This window comes from Piliocolobus tephrosceles, chromosome 1 (assembly GCF_002776525.5).
Source record: "Piliocolobus tephrosceles isolate RC106 chromosome 1, ASM277652v3, whole genome shotgun sequence".
In the NCBI taxonomy this organism is placed as follows: Eukaryota; Metazoa; Chordata; class Mammalia; order Primates; family Cercopithecidae; genus Piliocolobus; species Piliocolobus tephrosceles.
Window position 1 is genome coordinate 18,907,156 of NC_045434.1, and position 24,278 is coordinate 18,931,433.

The following is a 24,278-nucleotide window of genomic DNA, read 5'->3' on the forward strand; positions in this document are numbered from 1 at the left end:
GATAAAATCGGGATCTGATGGGAGACAGCTTATTGGTTTTCATGGCGATTAGATTGTTTTCTTCATTATTGCAATATTACAAAACCATTTTTAATTTGAAACTCAGGTGAAATTAATATTTTGGAAAAATCTTGCTGTGACAGTTGAATGAAAAAGGTACATTACAGGCTGTGCTCACGCTTTTTGCATTCTGGATCCTTGATCCCCACCTGACTTCTGTGTTTTGTTCATTCGACAGACTGGGCTCTCCGGAAACCTGATTGTGCTTGCTGTCCTGTACAAAGGAGGGCTGCTGATGGGCAGTGCCCACATGACCGTGGGTGAACTCTCTTCCTTCTTAATGTATGCTTTCTGGGTTGGAATAAGCATTGGAGGTAAATAATTTAAATAGGCTTGGGGTGTTACAAATTGAAAATCAGAGCATCATTTCTGAAATAGAAACTGAAATTTCACATTACTTCAATTAACTTCGACTGAAAAAACATTTCCTAGAATGTTATTATTCCAACTGGGCTTTTAAAGAAGTAAAATGAGTGTGACCCTCCGCAGCAGATAAGCAAACACCTCCTTGGTTGGGAAATTTGGGGATCTTTGCAGGCCTCAGCATTGCTCTGGAGTGGTATCTCCCAACCTGTGTCTTCAGACTGTTTGTTCACTTGCTCACAGGTGCAGGCAGGGGGAGGACAGCACTGAGCACGGGTGGACACAGAAACCCGTAGTCCTGTGTCAGTGATGGTTTCGTGATTAGCAAATCAGTGGAGAATAAAATTCCTTTTGTACAAAGTCAACCATATTCAAAACTAATGAGCAATCCAAAAATATTTATAAATTATCAAGTGCATGAAACAGAGTTGCTTGCTTTTATTAAGACCGTCAGAGTTCAGCTTTAATTTTTCATTCCCGGATGAAGGAAAGCAGGAACGCATCCCCAGTCAACCTGGGACAAATGGTTTCCTAGTTTTTGTTTCCCTTCTTGTCTTTGAAACTCAAGATGGAAAGGTCAGGTAAGTAGCTTAAGGTCTGATTAATGGAATATTATCAGGTATCCTATGGTGTTGCTTCAACCAGAGGGTTTTATTTTCAGGGTTTTTTGTCTAATTGTTGAAGGTAGAGGCATTTCTGTAGACATCTGCAGGCAAGTGAAGATTTTTTTCTGGAATGATATTTTCAGAGACTCCTGAAAAAAGCATTTTAGTTCTGCTGGCTGGTCTTAAATAAAAACTGATTAAGATGTTTTGGGGTGCTGGATGGTTTGGGAAGCGAGAAGGCAGACTGGTTCAGGAGAACCCACAGACAGTATGTAGCTCTTCCCTCTCCATTTCTTGGATTAAGCCTGCTGGGCTGGAGGTTTCACACCCTGTTATGGTCCTGTTCCCTTAGGTCTTCTGACCTCCTTCAAGTGGACTACCTACCCCACTTCCCTTCTCCCTGGCCTTTCTGTTCACATTCCAGATTTCCTCCCTGGCCTTCCCTCATCTTAATGTTTTCTGCCACATTTGACACAATCTTTCTCAGCCCCTCCTCTTCCCTCCTCTGTACCACTTGGTGGCATGATAGAAGTTATTTCTGTTTGTGGTTGTTCTATTGTCCTCTCTATTCACAAGGGGCAAGTTCACAACTGTGTCTTGCACAGAATGGGTTAGAAAACAGTTCTAATCCATTGCTATAGTCAGTTACCACCACTGGTTATAGGAGGTGCTGCTAAGGCTTTGTCTGCGTGCAGAGATTGGGTAATTTGGCTTTCTTAACCACAGGCTAGCCCACAACTCTGGTCAACTGTCTTGTTCAGGATCTGCCATCTGGTGCGAGGAGGGATGAAAGAAAATATGGGTAGGTCAATGTATACCTGTTGCCACCGGTTCTTCCACATTTATAACATAGATGCCTAAGGTGATAGGAATTTAATCCAGCAACTTGAATTAGCAGGTGAGAATTCTACCACTGAACCACCAATGCCCAACAACTTAAATTGGATTTTAAGTGCTTGTTTGTTTATTTAGAGACGGAGTCTCGCTCTGTCGCCCAGGCTGGAGTACAGTGGCATGATCTCGGCTCACTGCAACCTCTGCCTCTTGGATTCAAGCAATTGTCCTGCCTCAGCCTTCTGAGTAGCTGGGACTACAGGCACATGCTGCCACACCTGGCTAATTTTTTGGATTTTTTAGTAGAGACGGGATTTCACCGTGTTGCTCAGGCTGGTCTAGAACTCCTGAACTTCGGCAATCTGCCCGCCTCAGACTCCCAAAATACTGGGATTACAGGTGTGAGCCACCGCACCCAGCCGTGCTTTTATGTTTTTAAAGTAATTTTATACTTTTATAGAATCACTATCCAAAGTGATTCTGTAATAAATCTACAAAGCAAGAAATTCTATTTTATTTATTAAATAAGAATTTTTATTTTGATTTTGGCTTAGAAGGGCATACTAGGGGTAAAAACCCCAGTGATTCTAAGTACATTCTCTTCTAAGATAAAGTCAGAAGTACTGTATGAAGAAAAGCAAAACCTAACCATTTTCAAGTTTACAATTCAGTGGTGTTTAGTACATTCACAATGCTGTGCAACCACTACCTCCATCTAGCTCTCAAACAGTTTCATCACTGAAAAGAAAACCAATACTCATTAAGCAATCTTATCTACATTACTTCCTCCTGCCAGCTCCTGGCAACCACAGTTTGCTTTCTGTCTTTATGTATTTACTTACTGTAAATATTTCATATAAAAGGAATCATACAATACATGTCCTTTTGTGCCTGGCTTCTTACACTTAGCATAATATTTTCAAAGTTCATCTACATTGTAGCACGTATCAGTAGGTCATTCCTTTTTTTTTTCTTTTCTTTTTTTTCCCCGAGACAGGGGCTTGCTCTGTCACCCAGGCTGGAGTGCAGTAGTGCAGCCTTGACCTCCTGGGCTCAAGCAGTCCTCTCACCTCAGCCCCCTGAGTAGCTGGGACTTACAGGCATGTGCCGCCCTGCCTGGCTAGCTTCTGTATTTTCGTAGAGACAGAGTTTCACCATGTTTCCCAGGCTGGTCTTGAACTTCTGGGCTCAAGCAGTCTGCCCGCCTCTGCCTCCCAGAGTGTTGGGATGACAGGCATGAGCCACCATTGCTGGACTAGTGGGTTGTTCCTTTTTATGGTTGAATGTTACATTGTAAAGAGAGATCACATTTTGTTTATCCAGGGCCATTGTGCTTTTGTTCTTCAGAGTCAAAGCTCTTTACTATGTTAAACTACTTTTTACTGTTTCCCTTTACTTCTTTTTTGTTTTGTTTTGTTTTAGAGACAGGGTCTCACTCTGTGTCCAGGCAGGAGTGCAATGGCACAATCCTAGCCCACTGCAGCCTCGACCTCCTGGGCTCAAGTGATCCTTCTGCCTCAGCCTCCTGAGTAGCTAGGACTGCAGGCATACACAACCATACTCAGCTAATTATTTTTTTTGTAGAGACAGGGTCTCGCTATGTTGTGTTGCCCAGGCTGGTCTCAAACTCCTGGACTCAAGTGATCCTCCTGCCTTGGCCTCTCGAAGTGCTGGGATTATAGGTGTGTACCACCATGCCCAGCCTTAATTTTTTCTTCTTCCTTTCTTCCTTCCCTCCCTTTTTAAAAATTAATACCATTTTCAAAGTAGTTTTACGTTCATAGCAAAATTGTGTAGAGAAAGGGGTGCATACCCATGCCCCCATACACACACAGCCTCCCTATTAACATCCCCTGCAGAGTGGTACATTTGATACAATTAATGAATCTACAGCCGGGGGCAGTCATTCACTTCTGTGATCCCAGCATTTTGCGAGACTGAGGTGGGCAGATCACTTGAGGCCAGGAGTTTGAGACCAGCCTGGCCAACATGGCAAAACCCTGTCTCTACTAAAAATACAAAAATTAGCAGGATGTGGTGGTGCATGCCTGTAATCCCAGCTACTTGGGAGGCTGAGGCAGGAGAATTGCTTGAACCTGGGAGGCGGAGGTTGCAGTGAGCTGAGATTGCACCACTGCACTCCAGCATGGGTGACAGAGTGAGACTCTGTCTCAAAAGAAAAAAAAAAAGCCTACATTGACACAGCATTACACCCAAAGTCCACAGTTTACATTAGGGTTCAGTCTTGGTGTTGTACATTCTATGGGTTTGGACAAATGCAAAATGACATGTATCCAACATTACTGTACCATACAAAGTATTTTCACTGCCCCAAAGATCCTCTGAGCTCTGCCTATTCATCACCCTTCTGAAACCCCTGACAACCACTGATGGTTTTTACTGTTTCCATGGTTATGCCTTTTCTAGAATGTCATATAGTTTTAATCATACAATATGTAGCATTTGATTGGCTCTTTTCATAGAAATATGCATTTAAGATTTCTCCATGTCTTTTTATGGCTCAATAGCTCATTTACTTTTAGCACTGAATAATATTCCATTGTGTGGATGTACAACGGTTTATTCATTCACCTACTAAAGGACACTTGGCTGCTTCTAAGTTTTGGCAATGATGAATAAAGCTGCTATAAACATCCATGTGTAGGTTTTTGTGTAGATAGAAGTTTTCAGCTCATTTAGGTAAATACCAAGGAGTACAACTGCTTGATTGGATGGTAAGAATGTGTTCAGCTTAGCATAGTGGCAGTATCATAGGCACTGAGGTTTATCCGAGGCATGATTATTGCTAATTGAAAACTTTTCCCAGTACCCTGCTGTGATGACTTGCTACGTAGTCAGCATTGGCAAGGTTTTTTGTTTGTTTGTTTTATAAAGGGAGTCTCATTCTGTTGCCCAAGCTGGAGTGCAGTGGCACCATCTCGGCTCACTCCACCTCCCAGATTCAAGGAATTCTTGTGCCTCAGCCTCCCAAATAGCTAGGATTACAGGCATCCGCCACCATGCCTGGCTTTTTTGTTTTGAGATGGAGTCTCGCTCTGTCACACTGTCTAGAGTGTAGTGGTGCAGTCTTGGCCACTGCAACCTCCACCTCCTAGGTTCAAGTGATTCTCCAGCCTCAGCCTCCCGAATAGCTGGGACTACAGTTGCGTGCCACCACGTCCAGCTATTTTTTTTTTGTATTTTTAGTAGAGAAGGGGTTTCACCACGTTGGCCAGGCTGGTTTCAAACTCTGACCTCAAGTGATCCACCCACCTCGGCCTCTGAAAGTCCTGGGATTACAGGCATGAGCCACCCACGCCTGGTCTAATTTTTGTATTTTTGTATTTTTTTTTTTTTTTACAGTAGAGACAGGGTTTTACCATGTTGGCCAGGCTGGTCTTAAATTCCTGGCCTCAAGTGATCTGCCTACCTTGGCCTCCCAAAGTGCTGGGATTACAGGTGTGAGCCACCGCACCCGGCCAGCATTGGCAATTTTTGACATCTCTATGGAGACTGAATGAATTTTTTCTTACAAAAAAATTTTTAGTTTTGTAAGAAACTCCCAAACTGCCTTCCAAAGTGTGTGTGCCATTTGCATCCCCACCAGCAAGGAATGAGAGTTCTTGTTGCTCCACATCCACCCCAGCATTTGGTGGCGTCGATGTTCTAGCTTTTAGCCATTCTGATAGATGCGTGATATTTCATTGTTTTAGTTTGCATTTCCCTGGTGACATATGATGTTGAGCATCTGTTCATATGCTTATTTGCTCTCTGTATATCTTCTCTGGTGAGTTGTCTGTTCAGGACTTTTGACCATTTTAAAATAAGTTTTCATGTTTCCATATTGTTGAGTTTTAAGAGTTCTTTGTAAATTTTGGGTAGCAGTCCTTTATTGGATAGGTCTTTCACAGATATTTTCTCCCAGTTTGTGGCTGGTCCTCTTCTTTTTGCATTGTCTTTTGCAAAGCATACATTTTTAATTTTAATGAAGTCCATCTTCTTTCTTTCATGGATTGTACCTTTGGTATTGTATCTAAAAAGTCATCACCAAATTCAAGGTCATCTACACTTGCTCCTGTGTTGCCTTCTAGGAGTTTATTGTTTTGTGTTTTACATTAGGTCTGTAATTCACTCTAAATTAGTTTTTGGGAAAGGTGTAAGGTCTGTGTCTAGATTCCTTCTTTGCATGTGGATGTTCAGTTGTTCTAGACCCATTTGTTAAAAAGACAATACATATATTGCCGTTGCATCTCCATTGTATTGCCTTTGCTTCTTTGTCAAAAATCAGTTGACTGTTTGTGGGGTCCTATTTTTGCCAAATGTATTTTTAATTCAGCCTAAAAATTTTAGTCCATTGTATCCTGCATAAATATTCATACCATAGAATATTCTAATTGTTTTTTTTTTTCAGTATCCTCACTGAGGGAAAATGTTACAAATATATGTCCTCACATTTGATGTAGACCATTGCATTTGGGTTTTAAGTTGTTAAATAATGGTTCAGGCCGGGCACAGTGACTCATACTTATAATCCCAGCACTTTGGGAGGCTGAGGCAGATGCATCACTTGAGGTTGGGAGTTCGAGACCAGTGTGGCCAACATGGTGAAACCCCGTCTCTACTAAAAATACAAAGATTAGCTAGGCATGATGGGGGATGCCTGTAATCCCAGCAACTCAGGAGGCAGAGGTTGCAGTGAGTAGAGATTACACCATAGCAGAGCAAGACTCCCTCTCAAAAAAAAAAAAAAAAAATCATGGTTCAAAGCTGACTTTAAAAAATGATCGCTAGAGGCCAGGGAAGGAGACACGCACTTGTAATCCCAGCACTTTGGGAGGCCAAGGCAGGAGTGTTGTTTGAGCCCAGGAGTTTAAGACCAGCCTATGCAACATAGTGAGGCCCTGTCTCCACAAAAAAAATAAAAATAAAGAAATTGCTGGAATGTTTAACATTATCCAAATTTATTTCAGTGTTTGCTACTGTGAAAGTTTTTTTTTTTTTTTATTTTTTAGACAGGGTCTCGCTCTGTTGCCCTGAGTGCTGCCAGAGTGCAGGGGTGCAGTAATACCTCATTGCAGCCTTAACCTCTTGGACTCAAGCGATCCTCCCGCCTCAGCCTCCCAAGTAATTAGGAATATGGGTACATGCTACCAGGCCTGGCCTTAAAATTATTTTTTGTAGAAACAGGGTTCTCTCTGTGTTGCCCAGGGTGGTGTTGAACTCCTGGGCTCTAGCAATCCTCCCACCTTGGCCTCCCAAAGTGTTGAGATTACGGCCAGGAACCCCTTTGCCTGGCCTCATTTTTATTTTATTTTATTTTATATTTTTTTACATAACATAACATTGTATTAGGTATTATAAGTAATCTAGAGATTACTTGAAGTATATGGGAGAATGTGAGTAGCTTATCAAAGTTGTATTTATTGATCGCCTGAAGATGAGGTATTATTTTGTGGATTTGTCTTTAAAATCAACATTGAAGTATTTTATATTTTTTTAAATTATGAGCTAGCATTACAGTTAAATTGCTATGCTTTTAACTAGGTAGACTTCCTCTGCAGCATTATGATTTTAATCCAGTGGTTGATGAGTATGACTATATATGTTTTTCAATCCCTGATCAAACATTAAATCCTTATTAGAAATCAATGAAATGTGGCTGGGCGCAGTGGCTCACGCCTATAATCCCACACTTTGGGAGGCTGAGGCGGAGTGGATCACCTAAGGTCAGGAGTTTGAGAGCAGCCTGGCCAACGTGGCGAAACCCCATCTCTACTAAAAATAAAAAAATTGGCCAGGCCTGGTGGTGTGCGCCTGTAATCCCAGCTACTCGGGAGGCTGAGGCAGGAAAATCACTTGAACCGGGGAGATAGAGATTGCAGTGAGCCAAGATCGTGCCACTGCACTCCAGCCTGGGTGACAGAGTGAGACTCTGTCTCAAAAAAAAAAAAAAAAAAAAAATCAACGAAACTGGAGGAGGAAAAGCCAAAGGAAAACTAGAGTATGAGACAACGGAATTTTGAGTATCATTTCCCAGGAAGCTGCTTCAAGTTGTTTTTTGAAAATATTAATAACATTTCATATTAAAAGCAATTATTGTCACTCCTCTCAGAGGAGTGGTGGTCAGTGCCGGTGCCAGTGGTGGACATGCGTGTGGATTCTTCTTCTCGTCCTCAGGTCTGAGCTCTTTCTACTCGGAGCTGATGAAAGGACTGGGTGCTGGGGGGCGCCTCTGGGAGCTCCTGGAGAGAGAGCCCAAGCTGCCTTTTAACGGTGGGTCTCAAAATGGGTTGTTTCTTTGCTAGGATTAAACAAATGTGGCTTCGAACGATAAAACCAGCTCTTCCCTGCCTGCGAGGGAGTGAGGGATGAGCCACAATAAAGGTGTGGCTCCTGCTGCATGGCGGGCCGGGCAGGGGGGTGGTCAGGTTTTCTATGGGAAGGGGAGGGACAGCTGCTGTGGCACTGTTGTGGGCTGGGGTGCTCCTGGATGCATGGGCTGGCCACATAGTGTGCTGCCCTCTGTTTCCCTCCCTGCATCTGTGCATTACTGCCAAGGGCAGGATGGAAGTTACTATGGCCCAGGGCTATGACTAGGAAGGGTCCTGGCTAGTCCACCAAATTGATCTTCCCTAGTGATTCTGACATCTCTGTGGAGGACTAGGGTGGGAGGAAGGGAGGAGGAATCAGACATAAGAAAATATCTAAGTTTCTTGGCTTTTTGGGGTACAGTAGGGGAGGCTGGTACTCGTTGGCTGGAGCCATCTCCTTCTTATCAGTGACTTCCCTGGAGCTGTAGGGTCTAGACCAACTAGCCAGGAATCAGGAGAAATGGCTGAGTAGTAACCACTCCCAACTGCTTATTGACTTCCTAGGACATTGTCAGGTAGCCCCAGGTCTATAAGTGAAAGCCAACTATTCTCCAATGTGATAGGCCTAGGAAATAGGCCCAACTGAGAGAGTTTGAGTGGTGTCTGCCAAAGCAGAGCAGGTGAACACCAGGGCAGAACAGACCTCTGACCCCCTCCAGTTCTGCAGCTGTTGTGCGGTGCTCCTCTATTCATCATAACTTTCAAAATGTTTATTCGGGGTAGGTAAAATAAACTCTGGAGCTACACAGGGGCAGTGGCATAGACAGAAGGCCATTGGGTTTGAAACCAGACTACAAGGGTGGATCTTAACTCCACTACTTGTTAGCTTAAGCAGGTTGTTGTCTGTGGCCTTCAGTGTCCTCATCAGCAAAATTGGAATCAATTTCTACCTTACAGGGTTGTCAGGATCAAATAAGACCATCTATGTGTAGTACCTTGGATATAGTAGGTGCGGAGTTGGCACGTGGTAAGCATTTAGCCTGCTTCTGACTTGCCCTTTAAGAGCTCATATGCCAGGACTAGCCATGATAGTCACCCATCCATAGCCAGATGAGTAGGAGAACTGAGTTTAGCTGTGAATTTAATTTTTTGCTTTAAGTAATTAATATTCCATTTTATGTTTCAGAGGGGGTCATCTTAAATGAGAAAAGCTTCCAGGGTGCTTTGGAGTTTAAGAACGTGCATTTTGCCTATCCAGCTCGCCCAGAGGTGCCCATATTTCAGGATTTCAGCCTTTCCATTCCATCAGGATCTGTCACGGCACTGGTTGGCCCAAGTGGTTCAGGCAAATCAACAGTGCTTTCGCTCCTGTTGAGGTTGTACGACCCTGCTACTGGTAAGTGGTTCACCACACTGTAGCACCAGGGGACTCTCCCGAGCTCTGCTCCCACTTTTGTGCCCTGGGAGATGCTCAGACCATGCAGATACCTTCTTTTGTGAGAGTACCTTCTTTTCTAAGTGCCAATGGAAAGAAATCCCTCAAACAGAAGGTGTCATTTGCAGGGGCATGACAGCTCATACAGAGGCCTTTAGAACATTTTGTATATAATGTGTCCTACCTGTTCAAGCCCAGAGTGACTTCCCCGGTTCTACGTCCTCATCTCCCATGTGGGTATCTCCTCTGGACATGCCTTCTACTGGGAGCAGATGGACGAGGCTGTGCTCAGCAGCCAGGAGAAGGTGCCAGGGCTGCTGCTGGACATCCCTGCACACCAGCAGCACCCTGGAGAGCCGCCGTTTGCCAGCGTGCATGCTAGGCGCAGGAGTGATGGGGAGCTCCTGGAGAACCTCTGCCTCTGCCTGTGACCCACTGAGTGCTTATTATAACACAGTTAACTTGGCAATCAGTGATTCGCTTCTTTTTGTTTCACTGTGTCACCCAGGCTGGAGTGCAGTGAAATGATCTCCGCTCACTGCAAGCTCTGCCTCCCGGGTTCACACCATTCTCCTGCCTCAGCCTCCCGAGTAGCTGGGACTACAGGCACCCATCACCACACCCAGCTAATTTTTTGTATTTTTAGTAGAGTTGGGGTTTCACCGTGTTAGCCAGGATGGTCTTGATCTCCTGACCTTGTGATCTGCCCACCTTGGCCTCCGAAAGTGCTGGGATTACAGGCGTGAGCCCGCATGCCCGGCCAGTGATTCGCTTCTATGTGACTTTTCCATTGAAACTATTTTGAGCTAGTAGGGATTTTTGTAATGGATGATTTCTCTCATTCTGGTTTTTATTTTATTTTTAACGGGATTATAAGATCTTTAAGAGCAAAGATTGTCATGATTTTACTTCTTTATATCTTCCCTGTAGTAGACAACAATATCAGCAAGCAAACAACTCTTAGTAAAAATCAAATCTTGAATTTAGAAGAGTATTTTGGCCGGATGTGGAGCCCCACACCTGTAATTCCAACACTTTGGGAGGCTGAGGTGGGAGGATCACTTGAGGCCACAAGCTGGAGACCAGCCTGGGTAACATAATGAGACCCTGTCTCTACTAAAAAAAAAAAAAATTCTTTAATTTAAAAAATGAAAAGAATGTTTTGTGTCTTTGTGCTTATGCTTTTTGGTTAAAATAATGTGGGAGCTGGTTACATGTCAGATAAATATGTGACTTGCAAATCCTGACCCACGGAATCACCACCTGTGTTAAAATGGGGCTTACTACACTGTTTGCCTCTGGAATTACTTTCTTGATTCACCACTGACTTGCTCTAAAATTTGGAGTTAAAAAAAATCCTAGTTAGCCAGGCACACACCTGTAATCTCAGCTCTTAGGAGGCAGAGGTGGGAGGATAGCTTGAGCCCAGGAGTTTGAGACCTGCCTGGGCAATATAGTGAGACCTTGTTCTCCACAAAAAGGAAAAAAAAAGACAAAAAACAATCCTATTTAGTTTGCTGTAATTTACATAAAAATACTGAGTCTCTATTTGCTTCATCACAATGAATAAATACAGGACAAAGCAAGCTGCAGTTAAATGTCTGCCACGTGTAGTCTGTAGAGAGCTCTGTGCTTTTTCATCAAAGACCTCAAGTTTTTGCCAGTTTGTGAAAGTTTCCCCCTGGCTCCCATAATTCTACAACATTAACTGAGAAGAAATGGCATTTCTTTTTCTTTTTCTTTTTTTTTTTTTTTTTTTTGAGATGGAGTCTCGCTCTGTCGCCCAGGCTGGAGTGCAGTGGCCAGATCTCAGCTCACTGCAAGCTCCGCCTCCCGGGTTTACGCCATTCTCCTGCCTCAGCCTCCGAGTAGCTGGGACTACAGGCGCCCGCCACCTCGCCCAGCTAGTTTTTTGTATTTTTTAGTAGAGACGGGGTTTCACCGTGTTAGCCAGGATGGTCTCGATCTCCTGACCTCGTGATCTGAGAAATGGCATTTCTTATGCTGTCACTGTTGTCATCATCCCCAAGTATTGTTGAGCACCCTCAATGTGAAGAATTATGTTACTGAAAGTCATAGAGATAGCGTCTGATTATTTAAAAGCTCTGCCATGGTATCGACCAGATTCTTAGCTGGAGACAACAGATTCCTCACCAACTAAGCTTATACAGAAAGGGATATTTTAAGGAGTAATAAAAGAGCTCAAAAATCACTGGCAGGGGTGACAAAATAGATTCTAGATTGTACGTCCAGGACAGTTCCCAGAACTCCACCCCAGAACCAGGCCTTCAAGGTAGCTGCTGACACTGGCATGGTCAGGAAGCTGCAAATTTAGGCAGTTGCCATCATGAGTACCAGCTTCAGAACTGTGCCACCTCTGCCAGTATTCGTGCCAGCAAGTGACGCCTCATGACTTGTCCCTCCCTTCTTAATTAAAGCTTTGCACAAGTGCATCTTATCGGTGGAATCCTAAGTCACTAGGGAGTTTTGGGAAAACTCCCTCCAACCTCCGGGGTACAGGAAGGCAAGCTGGACAGATGGACTAGGTGAGATAGTCATCCAGCTACTGTCGGAGGCAATAAGTTGGACAATCCAGAAAGACCCTTTTAGCTTTGAAATCCCATGAAATATGTTAGTTTTAGAGTCCATCTGGAGATTTTCCGTACATTTTGATCTTTAAAAAATGAGTCTGGAATTTTCCCACTGGATCTTTTCTGTGTTGATCATCAGCCTCATCACACTCAGTGACTCTTTCCTTTCCTCTCAACAAGGAACTATTAGTCTTGATGGCCATGACATCCGTCAACTAAACCCAGTGTGGCTGAGATCCAAGATTGGGACAGTGAGTCAGGTAAGAAGAGAGGCTTCCATTTCTATTTCACTTTCTTTTAAAATTACTTTTTTGTTTTTTGTTTTTTGTCTCGAACTTCTCAAGAGGGAAGCAATGGAAGTCTTCGGGATGTATTAAGCTCATCTCACATGGCAAGTTGCTTAGGTTTGCAAGTAGCACTGTTTCCTGAAAACCCTAAACCCTTGAGCAGGAGCGAAGCATTGACTTGTTGTTGAAAGCTGGAGACTGCCATTACTAGATAGTCTAGAGGATGGGGAGGAAATGATAGAAGATTTTATTGACTCTTTTTTAGCTTTTATTGATTCTTCCCCACTTCCCATTTTTATCACCAGCCACAGTCTACTATTCTGCATAATGAGTTTCAGGGAGAAGTGAGCAAAGACTGGCAAGAGCCAGAGTCCTCCCTGCAAAGAAGTTGCAGATTTCAAAGCAGGGTGTTAGTGTAATGTGGTCACTTTGATAAGGCCATTTTCACAAGACCCTTTGGGGCAGGGAAATGTTGCTGCAGAAAACAGGCTGTGCCCACAGCATACAGACCTGAGCCTCCCCCCATTTCTGAACCCCTCTTTGTAATTAACTCATCCTCTCCCCACTCCACTTGGGTGAGGGCAGGTGGACAGTGATGGGTGCTCAGGAGTGTAGGGACATCAGTGGTGTATATTATTAGGGAAGGAGAAAAGAGCCTGGAAGTTTCCTTATTTTTTAGGACTACTTCATACGGTTCTGTCAGAATTATTTGTTCCTATCTGGTTTGTGTGTATTTCAAAAAGTAATGGATGGGGATGGATTCCTCACTTTGTCCTGAGTGGAAGTCAGGCAGCTGGAAAATGCAGAGGGACTCGGGGTCTCCCGGTGCCTCCTGATTCCTAAGGCAGGGGACTGACATTTATGAAGTTCCTACGATGTGCCAGGTGCCTCGCGGGCACCTGCTGTGAGGTCTCATTGTCTGCAGCCTGGTGAGAACTACAGATGATAAAATCCTGTTTATGGCAAAACATAAATTTTAAAAAAGACTGCTAGGTCTCAATTTATTAGACATGTTGGAAGTCTGTTTGAAATTCGTGATATGTTTTATTTCCAATTTGTAGGAACCCATTTTGTTTTCTTGCTCAATCGCTGAGAACATTGCTTATGGTGCTGATGACCCTTCCTCTGTGACCGCTGAGGAAGTCCAGAGAGTGGCTGAAGTGGCCAATGCAGTGGCCTTCATCCGGAATTTCCCCCAAGGGTTCAACACTGTGGTTGGAGAAAAGGGTGTTCTCCTCTCAGGTGCATTTCTTTACTGCTTTGTAGCAAAATCTCTATATCCAAAGAACTTTTCACATGTTTCTTGTTTTGTTTTTTGTCTTTTTTTTTTTTGAGATGGAGTCTTGCTCTGTCTCCCAGGCTGGAGTGCAGTGGCGCGATCTCGGCTCTCTGCAAGCTCCGCCTCCCAGGTTCATGCCATTTTCCTGCCTCAGCCTCCGGAGTAGCTGGGACTACAGGCGCCCACCACCAAGTCCAGCTAATGTTTTGTATTTTTAGTAGAGAAAGGGTTTCACCGCGTTAGCCAGGATGGTCTTGATCTCCTGACCTTGTGATCCGCCCACCTTGGCCTCGCAAAGTGCTGGGGCATGAGCCACTGTGCCCAGCCCACATGTTTCTGTATTGCAGTATTATTTTCTAATTAGGTTTTCATCTTTAGAGTTTTTGAAATTAGCCTTAACACTTGCTCTCTTACATGTGGAAAACTCCCCAGTGTTTCTTTTCACTTTCTACCCCATATGTGTTCCAAAAATTCTAAGTAGTACTCAGCCACAGCAAGCTTTTTTTCATCTGGAAAAAACAAAACAAAAAAAAACAAAAAAACTGTGCTTTGCAACCTGAGACCCTCAAAAATTAAAGAAAATAAGATAAGAAGTGGCAGGATGATTTGCCCAGGGAGTCAGGGAATGTGCATCAGGAACACAGCTGAAATTGAAAGAGTTATTTACTCCCTACATACTAGACCAGGGTTTGACAAACTTTTCTTTAAAGAGCCAGAGAGTAAATATTGTGGGTTTTGTCCAGGCACGGTGGCTCATACCTGTAATTCCAGCACTTTGGGAGGCTGAGGCGGGTGGATCACTTGAGGTCAAGAGTTCAAGACTAGCCTGGTGAGCATGGTGAAACCTCGTCTCTACTGAAAATACAAAAAGTTAGCTGGGCGTGGTGGTGGGTGCCTGTAATCCCAGCTACTCGGGAGGCTGAGGCATGAGAATTGCTTGAACCCAGGAGGCAGAGGTTGCAGTGAGCCGAGATCGTGCCATTACACTTCAGCGTGGGACACAGAGCAAGACTCTGGCTCAAAAAAAAAAAAAAGAATTATGGGTTTTATGGGCCACATATGATTGCTGTCACACATTCTTCTTTGTGTGTGTGTGTTTTTTAAACAACTCTAAAAATGTAAAACACATTCTTAGCTTGAGGGCCGTGCAAAAACAAGCCATGGTTCAAGTCAGGCCTGTGGGCCATAATTTGCTGAATGGACTCACAGTTGTAAGGCAAAGTAAGCGGTTCCCTGTGATGTCAGACCACACCTATCATTCTGGATCACATTATGGGTGCCGTATTTTGAGGAGAGAAAAGACTTACTTTGTATTTCTTTAAAGTGCAGAAATGGAACCAATGAGTAGAACTTAGAAATAAATTTTCAACTAAACACTTTTTTTTTGTACATACAAATATTGAAATGTTTCCTTGCAAGATAACAAGCTCCTGGCCAGGCACGGTGGCTCACGCCTGTAGTTCCAGCACTCAGGAAGGCCAAGACAGGCTGATTGCTTGAGCTCAGTAGTTCGAGACCAGCCTGGGCAACATGGCGAGACCCTCTCTCGATCAAAAATACAAAACAATAGCCAGGTGTGGTGGTGTGCGCCTATGGTCCCAGCTACCTAGGAGGCTGAGGTGGGAGTACTGCTTGAGCCCAGCGGGGCAGAGGTTGCAGTGAGCTGAGATGGCACCACTGTACTCCACCCTTAGTGACAGAGTGAGTGAGACCCTGTCTTAAAAAAAAAAAACAACTCCTTGTCTCTGCTTGAGCAGAGGGTGGGTGCCTCCTTATCACAGTGAAGGCTGGCAGATTAGACTAAAACAATAGTCTTTTCCAATGCTAAACTTTTCATTTGAAGTTAGACCACAGAAAATATAAAACAAAAGGGTTTTAAGCTTATTGTATATGATTAAAAAACATACATAAGCAGTAGATGAAAGGGCATCTTTGATAGATCTGAGATGTTCCAGGAGTAGAATTCCTCTCTGCTGTGTAAAAGTGAACTGCTACTCCATCTCTGAAATGTATCTGAGAAACGGGGCAGAAAACCAGTTTAAACTGCTTGTGGTGAAAGTATTGAACATTGAAGTATGAGGCTTGTCCCAAGAGCACATCACCTTCCTTGAAACAGAATCTGCATGTCTTTCCCTCTGGTAGGATCCTCCAGCTCTGTTTCTCAGTGAAGTAACCAGAGGTTCCAGTCTGCTCTTACTTTCTGGGAGGAAGACAGAGCACCTAGTAATAGATTCCCAGTGTGCTGACTGGCACCACAGATGACTCACAGGGGACCTAAGCCATCAGCAGGCTGCTCTAAGGACATACCTCAGGGCACTCAGGCATCCTCACCAATCAGAGGCTCAGGAGAGGGTTTTCCTCACTGCTCTCCTTGTGTGCACTGGTTTCCTGTTTGAGAGCAGCATTTAGCAGCACCACACACCTCAGATGTAGAGGATGAACCTCTCTTACATGAAATAAAATGATGTCCAGCAACTACTGTTGATAAGTATCTTCAGCCAATAAAATCAACCAAAAAGGAATGTTTTTTATCCCCAGAAGTGGAATTGGGTTTTATAAACAATGTAAGTTGGGAGGAGTGAGCACTCTGAGACTTTCCAAGTGTGACTTAGGAGTAGCGTCCCTGGAGAAGAGGAGGGAGGATGGGGTGAGACAAAGATAGGGAGGGAATCAACACAGATCCTGCTGACTCAACTCCATCCCACCTTCTCCCACACCTACTTCCAGTTTGTTCCCTCACTTTTAGTAGAATTTGAGCTTAAAAAGGGAAGATTAGAGTGGTCTACTGTAATTTTCAGTGTCATACATACACACATACTACTATTTGTTCCTCTAGAGGAGGGGAAAAAAAGAACATCGTAAAGAATAAGTGCTATGTTAGCTGGGCATGGTGGCACTGCCTGTAGTCCCAGGTACTGGGGAGGCTGAGGCAGGAGAATCACTTGAGTCCAGGAGTGAAAGGTTGCAGTGAGCCATGATTGCACTACTGCACTCCACCTGGAAGACAGAGCAGGACTCTTAAAACATAAAAATAAAAAATAACTGCTATAATGTGGGAATATTAGAATTATCAGTCTCAGCACCATTGATGTCCTTTGCTCCCAGACATTTCAAGTGTACTTGGGAAACCTGCAAATATCTTGAGTTTCTGGTTTCCTTGCTACATTGGATATTCTGCTAGGGAGGAAGTGTGTGTAGCAATGAACAGCATAGATCTTTACATGCTTTTAAGAGCATACCCCTTGCACTGTGTAGGTTCAGATCTCAGTTCCATTATGTACCAACTGTGAGATCTTGGTCATGTTACTTTGTATCTCAGTTTATCATTTGTAAAATGGGAAAAATTATAGGGTCTATCGCATAGGATTTTTTAAAAAGATTAGCCAGGCACAGTGGCTCACAATCTCAGCACTTTGGGAAACCAAGGCAGGAGGATCTCTTGAGTCCGGGAGTTTGACATCAGCCTGGGCAACAGAGCAAGACCGTCTCTACAAAAAATTTTAAAAATTAGCCAGGTGTGGTGGTATGGGCCTGTGGTCCCAGCTACTCAGGAGGCTGAGGTGGGAGGATCACTTGAGCCCAGGAGGTTGAAGCTACGATGAGCTGTGTTGATGCCGTTGCACTCCAATTGGATGACAGAGCAAGACCTTGTTTGAAATTATTTAAAATAAAAACATTAAATGAGATAAATGCATGCAGTGCATATAGAAAATGCCTGGTATTGGCTGGGCACTGTGGCTCCCACCTATAATCCCAGCACTTTGGGAGGCTGAGGTGGGCAGAATGCTTGAGCCCGGGAGCTTGAGACCAGCCTGGGCAACATGGCAAAATCCCATCTTTACCAAAAATTAGCCAGGTGTGTTGGTGCACACCTGTAGTCTCAGCTACTTGGAAGGCTGAGGTGGGAGGATCACTTGAGCCCAGGAGACTGAGGCTGCAGTGAGCAGTGATCATGCCACTGCACTCCAGCATGTGTGACAGAGCGAGACCCTGTCTCAAAAATAAAGAAAGAAAAGAAAATACCTGGTATATAGGAAGTCCTCAACAAATGTTGGCTATGATAATAATTGTTATTATTAATTTTGGGATTGATATATTTTAAACCTATATTTTAAAATAAGTTTCTGGTCTGTCTGTGTCAGCTATGACTAACTAGAAGAAGCTTACCTTCAAATTGCTATATGGTTTATCATAAAAGCCTATTACTAAGATTTTTTGTTAAGGCTTTCTTTTTTTAAATATTGTCTTTGTCAGGTGGGCAGAAACAGCGGATTGCAATTGCCCGTGCTCTGCTAAAGGTAAGCCTGAAGCAACTTGGATGTTTTTAAAATTAGGGATTATTTTTATTAGGGACCTTGTAATTTGTAATTTAGTATTTATCTTCTTCCTTTTCTGTTTCTTTTTTCTTGGAGGGGGAGGGTGACAGTTCTGGTGAAAGGTAAATTAGTGTAGTGTATTGTCCGAATTTAAGAAGTGTTTCTTAGGTATCATGAGCCCAGTACTGTGCTAAGGTTGTTGGAGGTAGAAGAATGTAACACATGGACCCTCCATCGAGAAGCATACACTCTAGCCAGTGAAACAGTGACTATTAATGCAAAATATACAACAGCACAAGCATGCATATTTGTACAATCTGTAATCAGCTGCTAAAATGAATAGTACAGACTTGAAGTACTTAGGCAAGATTCCTAGAAGGAAAGGGAAGAGCCATTTTAGCTGAAAGGCAGGCATTCTCTTTTTAAGGAAGCAATAGCCTTCCCTTTGTTATACAACTGTTCTCCTCAGACTTATAGGTGATTTTTTTTTTAAAGCAGCTTTACTGAAGTGGAATTTACATATGTAAAATTCATTTATTTTAAATGTACTTTCCAGTGACTTTTAGTAAATTTGCGGAGTTGGTTGCCCACAAAGTCCAGTTTCAGAACATTTCCGTCACATACTATGCAGCCATAAAAAAGGATGAGTTTGCGTCCTTTGTAGGGACATGGATGCAGCTGGAAACCATCATTCTTAGCAAACTATCACAAGAAGAGAAAACCAAACACCGCATGTTCTCACTCATAGGTGGGAACTGAACAATGAGCTCACTTGGACTCGGGAAGGGGAACATCACACACTGGGGCCTATCATGGGGAGGGGGGAGGGGGGAGGGATTGCATTGGGGAGTTATACCTGATATAAATGATGAATTGATGGGTGCTGACGAGTTGATGGGTGCAGCACACCAACATGGCACATGTATACATATGTAACCTGCACGTTATGCACATGTACCCTAGAACTTAAAGTATAATAATAAAAAAAAAAAAGATCTCTCGTGCCCACTTGCAGTCGTTCCTTGTTTTCAGCCCCAGGATGCCATGAATCTACTTTCTCTCTGTCTAGATTTGCTTTTCCAAACATTTCAGACAAATGGAATCAGATAATATATGGTTTTTGGCATCTCGCTTCTTTCACTTAGTACAGGTGGAGTGTTTTTGAGATTTCTCCAATATGTAGCTTGTATCAGTACTTTATTCCCTTCTACTGTTGAATAGTATGGATGGATCCCTATTTGTTGATTTGTTCACCAGCTGATGAACGCTTGGGTCATTTCCAGTTTGGGGCTATTGTGAATAATATATGAAGACTAGTAGCCACCTTTTTGTGAGGGTGTGTGTTTTCCATTTGCAAAGCTAGAATTGTAATGTTTTATCGACATCAGATTAGTGGTTTTTTTTTTTTTTAATCTTACATGTTAGCTTTTCTTTTTTATTATTATTATTTTTCTTTCTTTCTTTCTTTTTTTTTTTTTTTTTTGAGACAGAGAGTCTCGTTCTATCACCCAGTCTGGAGTGCAATGGTACGATCTCAGCTCACTGCAACTTCCGCCTCCCAGGTTGCAAGTGATACTCATGCCTCAGCCTCCCAAGTAGCTGGGATCACAGACACATGCCACCACACCAGGCTGATTTTTGTATTTTTAGTGGAGATGGGGTTTCACCATGTTGGCCAGGCTGGTCTCAAACTCCTGACCTCAAATGATCCACCTGCCTCGGCCTCCCAAAGTTAGTTTATTATTTCTAAATTATAAGCAGGACCTTGAAAGTTATAGACTGTATCTTTCTAATTTTATTTTTATCTTATTAATTTTTAAATTTGTGACAGGGTCTCATTCTGTCACCCAGGCTGGAGTGCAGTGGTGTGATCATGGCTTACTGTAGCCTTGACCTCCTGGGCTTCAGTGATTTTCCTGTCTCAGCCTCCCAGGGAGCTAGGACTATAGGTGCATACCATACCAAACCCAGCTAATTTAAAAAAACATTTTTTTTGATAGGGATGGGGTCTTGCTATTTTGCCCAGGCTGGTCTTGAACTCCTGGGCTCAAGCAGTCTTCCCCTCTTAGCCTGCCAGAGTGCTGGGAGTACAGGTGTGAGCCACCATACCCAGCCTTACTCATTTTATTTATTTATTTACTTATTTATTTATTTTCTGAGACAGAGTCTCAGTCTGTCACCCAGGCTGGAGTGCAGTGGTATAAGCTTGGCTCACTGCAACCTCCACTTCCCAGATTCAAGTGATTCCCCTGTCTCAGCATCCGGAGTAGCTGGGATTACAGGCACGTGCCACCAGGCCAGCTAATTTTTTTGTATTTTTAGTAGAGATGGGGTTTCGCCATATTGGCCAGGCTAGTCCCAAACTCCTGACCTCAGGTGATCCACCTGCCTTGGCCTCTCAAAGTGCTGGGATTACAGTCGTGAGCCACCAGACCCAGCCACCTTACTCATTTTAGATTCCCATCTCACTGACCAGCAGGATAAAACTGTGCTATAAACGATAGCTGGTCTAGTGATTACTCTGATGATCATTTAAAATATTCCCTAATTCTTTCATTTATGTACTTATCCCAGACACTTAATAATTTGTGGGGTTTTTAGTAACAGTTTGAGATACAATTCACATACTACATAATTTGCCCATTTAAAAAATATAATTCATTGGTTTTTAGTTTATTCAGTGTTGTGCATCCATCATCTCAATTTTAGAACATTTTCATCACCCCCCTCCCGGGACCCTCTACTCTTTAGGAGCCATGCAGCTCCCCTTCCTTATTTCCTGCATTGAACCCAGCCCCAGGTATCCACCAATCTGCAGAAATGCCTGTTGTGGACATTTCATATAAGTGAACTCATACACTGTGTGATCCTTTGTGTCCGGCTTCTTTTACTTAGCATAAGTTTCCAAGGTTCATCCACATTGTAGCATGTGTCAGAATTTTATTCCTTTTTATTGCTGAGAGTTTGTGTTTCTCCAGTAAAATTGTTTTATCTTTTCCTTTTTTTCCCCTTCTTCAGAATCCCAAAATTCTTCTCCTAGATGAAGCAACCAGGTGAGGATATCTTAATAATATATGCGATTATGTGTATTAAACCAAATTATTCTTCACCAAAACATTTAAATTCTGTACCTCAAAGTGATACAACTGAAAATGCTTTTTTTTCCCCCTTTAAAGTGAGGGAGGCTGAATTAATAGTGACAGTTGAAAAGGAGTGGGCAGTCTGAGTCCTAGTTGAGGGTTCTAGGTCCACTTCAGACATGGTTGCCATCAATCCCAATCACTCTGTAAGACGTAACTGTGCAGAATGCTTTTCTCCTTATATTACAGTATAGTTTTATGGAGATCAGAAAGTCCCAATTGAAATTTTTATCATAGTAAAAATTCATTGCTCAGAAAGGGCTGCAGTGTGTGTATCAGGAAGCACATGAGCCTGTAGTGTAGGTGTCACTGACGTCTTTGCTTTCTCGTGTATGCTCCTGAGTCAGTGCGCTAGATGCTGAAAATGAGCACCTTGTTCAAGAAGCTCTAGATCGACTGATGGATGGAAGAACGGTGTTAGTTATTGCTCATCGTCTCTCTACCATTAAGAATGCTAATATGGTTGCTGTTCTTGACCAAGGAAAAATTACTGAATATGGAAAACATGAAGAGCTGCTTTCAAAACCAAATGGGATATACAGAAAACTAATGAACAAACAAAGTTTTATTTCAGCATAAGGAAACAATTACTGGTAAACAACATGAGAGACTTTAATGCAAAACAGTGTTACAGAAAAAAAAACTCAAGAGACTGTATGAAATATGTAAACCATATATCAAGTTATTTGAAAAATACCTATTTTTTTCCAAAGTGTGTAAAATATTGTTTTGAAATGTACCTGTTCTCAAGATCTTTTTATTCAGAGTTTTAAAAATTGTAACTTTTTAAATGTCTATAGCACTGAAGTTATTTTCAGGTTCTGTATTTTCTTTTATTGTGGAATATTTTAATTAATATAGCATGGCACCTCATTTTCTTTTGCCTACTGTTAAAGATTAAAGCTATTGTCAAATGACAACTTTAAAAAGGGAATTATAAATAAAAAGCCTGATTATTTTAGGCCAGTTTACCAATCACTGTGTAATTCTTCTGGTAGTATTCTACCTACTTTTAAGTCTAATTTTACTAGATAGAGTAATAGAAAATGAAAATTTAACCCTTTATTCTGATAATCTTGTGAAGCAAACCTAACTATTTAACATCAGCTGGAAAGAAGGGAACATTTCTATTGCCCGTCTCCTTTGTCTTCAAAGGTGTGAGAGTTGAGGAATATGTGTTCCTGTGGGAACTATGTCTGAATATGTGCAGTTTTCAACATTGTGGCACATGAAAGCCTGACAAGTTTTTAAAAGGGCAGAAGCTTTATTTTTTGAACAGGAAAATGTATTTTTTAAATTCACATGTTTGTATGAGTACTTTTGGGAAGCAAGGCATGAACTGCTAGGTATTATTAACAATGAATGATTTTTGCATTTAAGTTGTTTGAAGGCATGTATTTTGAAAAATATCTGTTACAAATTTATATTTTCAAGACAAATTGAATCTTATTTTGGAATACTTTTGGAATTTCATTAATAAGGCTAAAATCTGGGGAATATTTTCAGCCTTAAGAAATTTAAGTTTGGAAGTCCTTGCTATTCAACAGAATAACAAGAAACCTTCAGAACGTATCACTCTCCTGAAAAGAAGATATTAAGAAGCCCTTTTATTTATGGTTATAGTTTTATTTATAGTCTCAAAATTCCTAAAGCAGTACTACAACCATTCAATTTGCCATATTTTGTATCAGTGCTGTTAATTTGCTGTTGGCCTCAAGAAAAAGTGCTTTTTCTCCATTGATGAGGCTAGACCCTAAGAAGTAATTAAGCCAATGGAAATCAAATGGAACTTTTCCCATGAACTAAGCATTTATTAGTTCCCTGATTAGACTGGAAGAAGAAACCACTATTTCATGAAAAGCATGGAATATTATATTTTATTCTTCATAATTAATGAATAAAATTGATATGAATGAATGTAGTGTTCTTTGAATTAGTAAACAGTACAGCTGTGACAATCATTTTTAACAAGCTCTACTTGTATTCTTTATAAAGTATTCTGATTTTCAGAAAGCAAACAAAACACAATTACAAGGTTGAATCTGAGGAAAATAATCCTTGTGCCATAGAAGTATTTACAAAATTGCATTTCATTGTTATGTTTTATTTTCTGATACATGATGTTCAATTATATCTTTAGGTAATATTTTATATCATAGATTAAAATTTATAGTGAACTTTATCTGTGTCTGTCACTCTTTTTTTTTTTAATGACCCCGGAACCAAAGATGCAGTCTGTCATTTCTTATAAAACTTCTCACTACATTGTTTCTTACTAGAATTTGGCTGTGGAGATTCAGGAATAAAGAAAAGACTAACATTACACATATAGAAAAACATGTTGTAATTAAAAGTTCCATTCATTCCTCCGTATCAAGTTTGTTAATGTCATCACTTGTTTCCGACTTACAAATATTCTGTTGTTTCACTGCAGTAAATAAGTATCTCCTACCCACATCAGGGACAAGGCACTGTGCTGTGAAGTTGATGATAGATGAGGAAGGCACAGTTTCTGCCCTCAAGGAACTTCTAGTTTTGAAGGAGCGGTAAGGCAGGGGAAAATTAATAACAAGAATGCAGCTAGGCACCATAAAGAGGTGTAGTTGTAACACTGTGTTTTGGTATCACTTTTCTGTCTCCAGAGTGTTTGTATGTTACATTTGATACTTTGACAAGCCTGTAATTTAGACAAATATTTATCTTCCCCATTTCACAGAGGAGGAAATAAGCATAGGCAAGGTGTGAATTAATTCAGCATTAATGACATACAGTTTCAGGCAAGAAGTGGTGAAACAAGATATTAGTGAGATAGGCAGGAGCCAGCTCAAAGCTATGCTGAAAATACTACCTTTTGTCTTATTCCATGGAGAGCCTTTGAAGGGATATGTATCTTCATGTAAACAATTTAGAAAATAAGCAAAAAAGAAAATTTACCTGAAATCCTCCATGTGAAGATAAAATTTCACATTGTTGACTGGGTGTGGTGGCTCATGCCTGTAATCTCAGCACTTTGGGAGGCTGAGGCGGGTGGATCGCGAGGCCAGGAGTTCGAGACCA

The 24,278-nt window shown here is 42.0% G+C and overlaps 1 protein-coding gene and 1 non-coding gene across 3 annotated transcripts in view; both read left to right on the plus strand.

Annotated features, from left to right (window-relative positions):
* Positions 1 to 23,403, plus strand: part of ABCB10 (ATP binding cassette subfamily B member 10) — a 42,769-nt gene extending 19,366 nt beyond the window's left edge. Inside the window, exons 6-13 of one of the 2 annotated variants that reach the window (XM_023191804.3) lie at positions 239 to 374; positions 8,040 to 8,135; positions 9,360 to 9,569; positions 12,380 to 12,459; positions 13,548 to 13,728; positions 18,020 to 18,063; positions 21,100 to 21,134; positions 21,569 to 23,403. In XM_023191804.3, the coding sequence (XP_023047572.2) occupies positions 239 to 374; positions 8,040 to 8,135; positions 9,360 to 9,569; positions 12,380 to 12,459; positions 13,548 to 13,728; positions 18,020 to 18,063; positions 21,100 to 21,134; positions 21,569 to 21,800 (1,014 nt within the window). In that variant the 3' untranslated portion in view covers positions 21,801 to 23,403. Of the gene's footprint in view, positions 1 to 238; positions 375 to 8,039; positions 8,136 to 9,359; positions 9,570 to 12,379; positions 12,460 to 13,547; positions 13,729 to 18,019; positions 18,064 to 18,637; positions 18,818 to 21,099; positions 21,135 to 21,568 lie in introns of those variants that run through there. The other variant, XM_023191805.3, reaches the window with a different exon arrangement.
* Positions 4,612 to 4,755, plus strand: LOC111526239. Its single transcript, XR_002726302.1, has one exon. It is a non-coding gene; the product is annotated as a U4 spliceosomal RNA (small nuclear RNA).
* Positions 23,404 to 24,278: the final 875 nt, after the last annotated feature.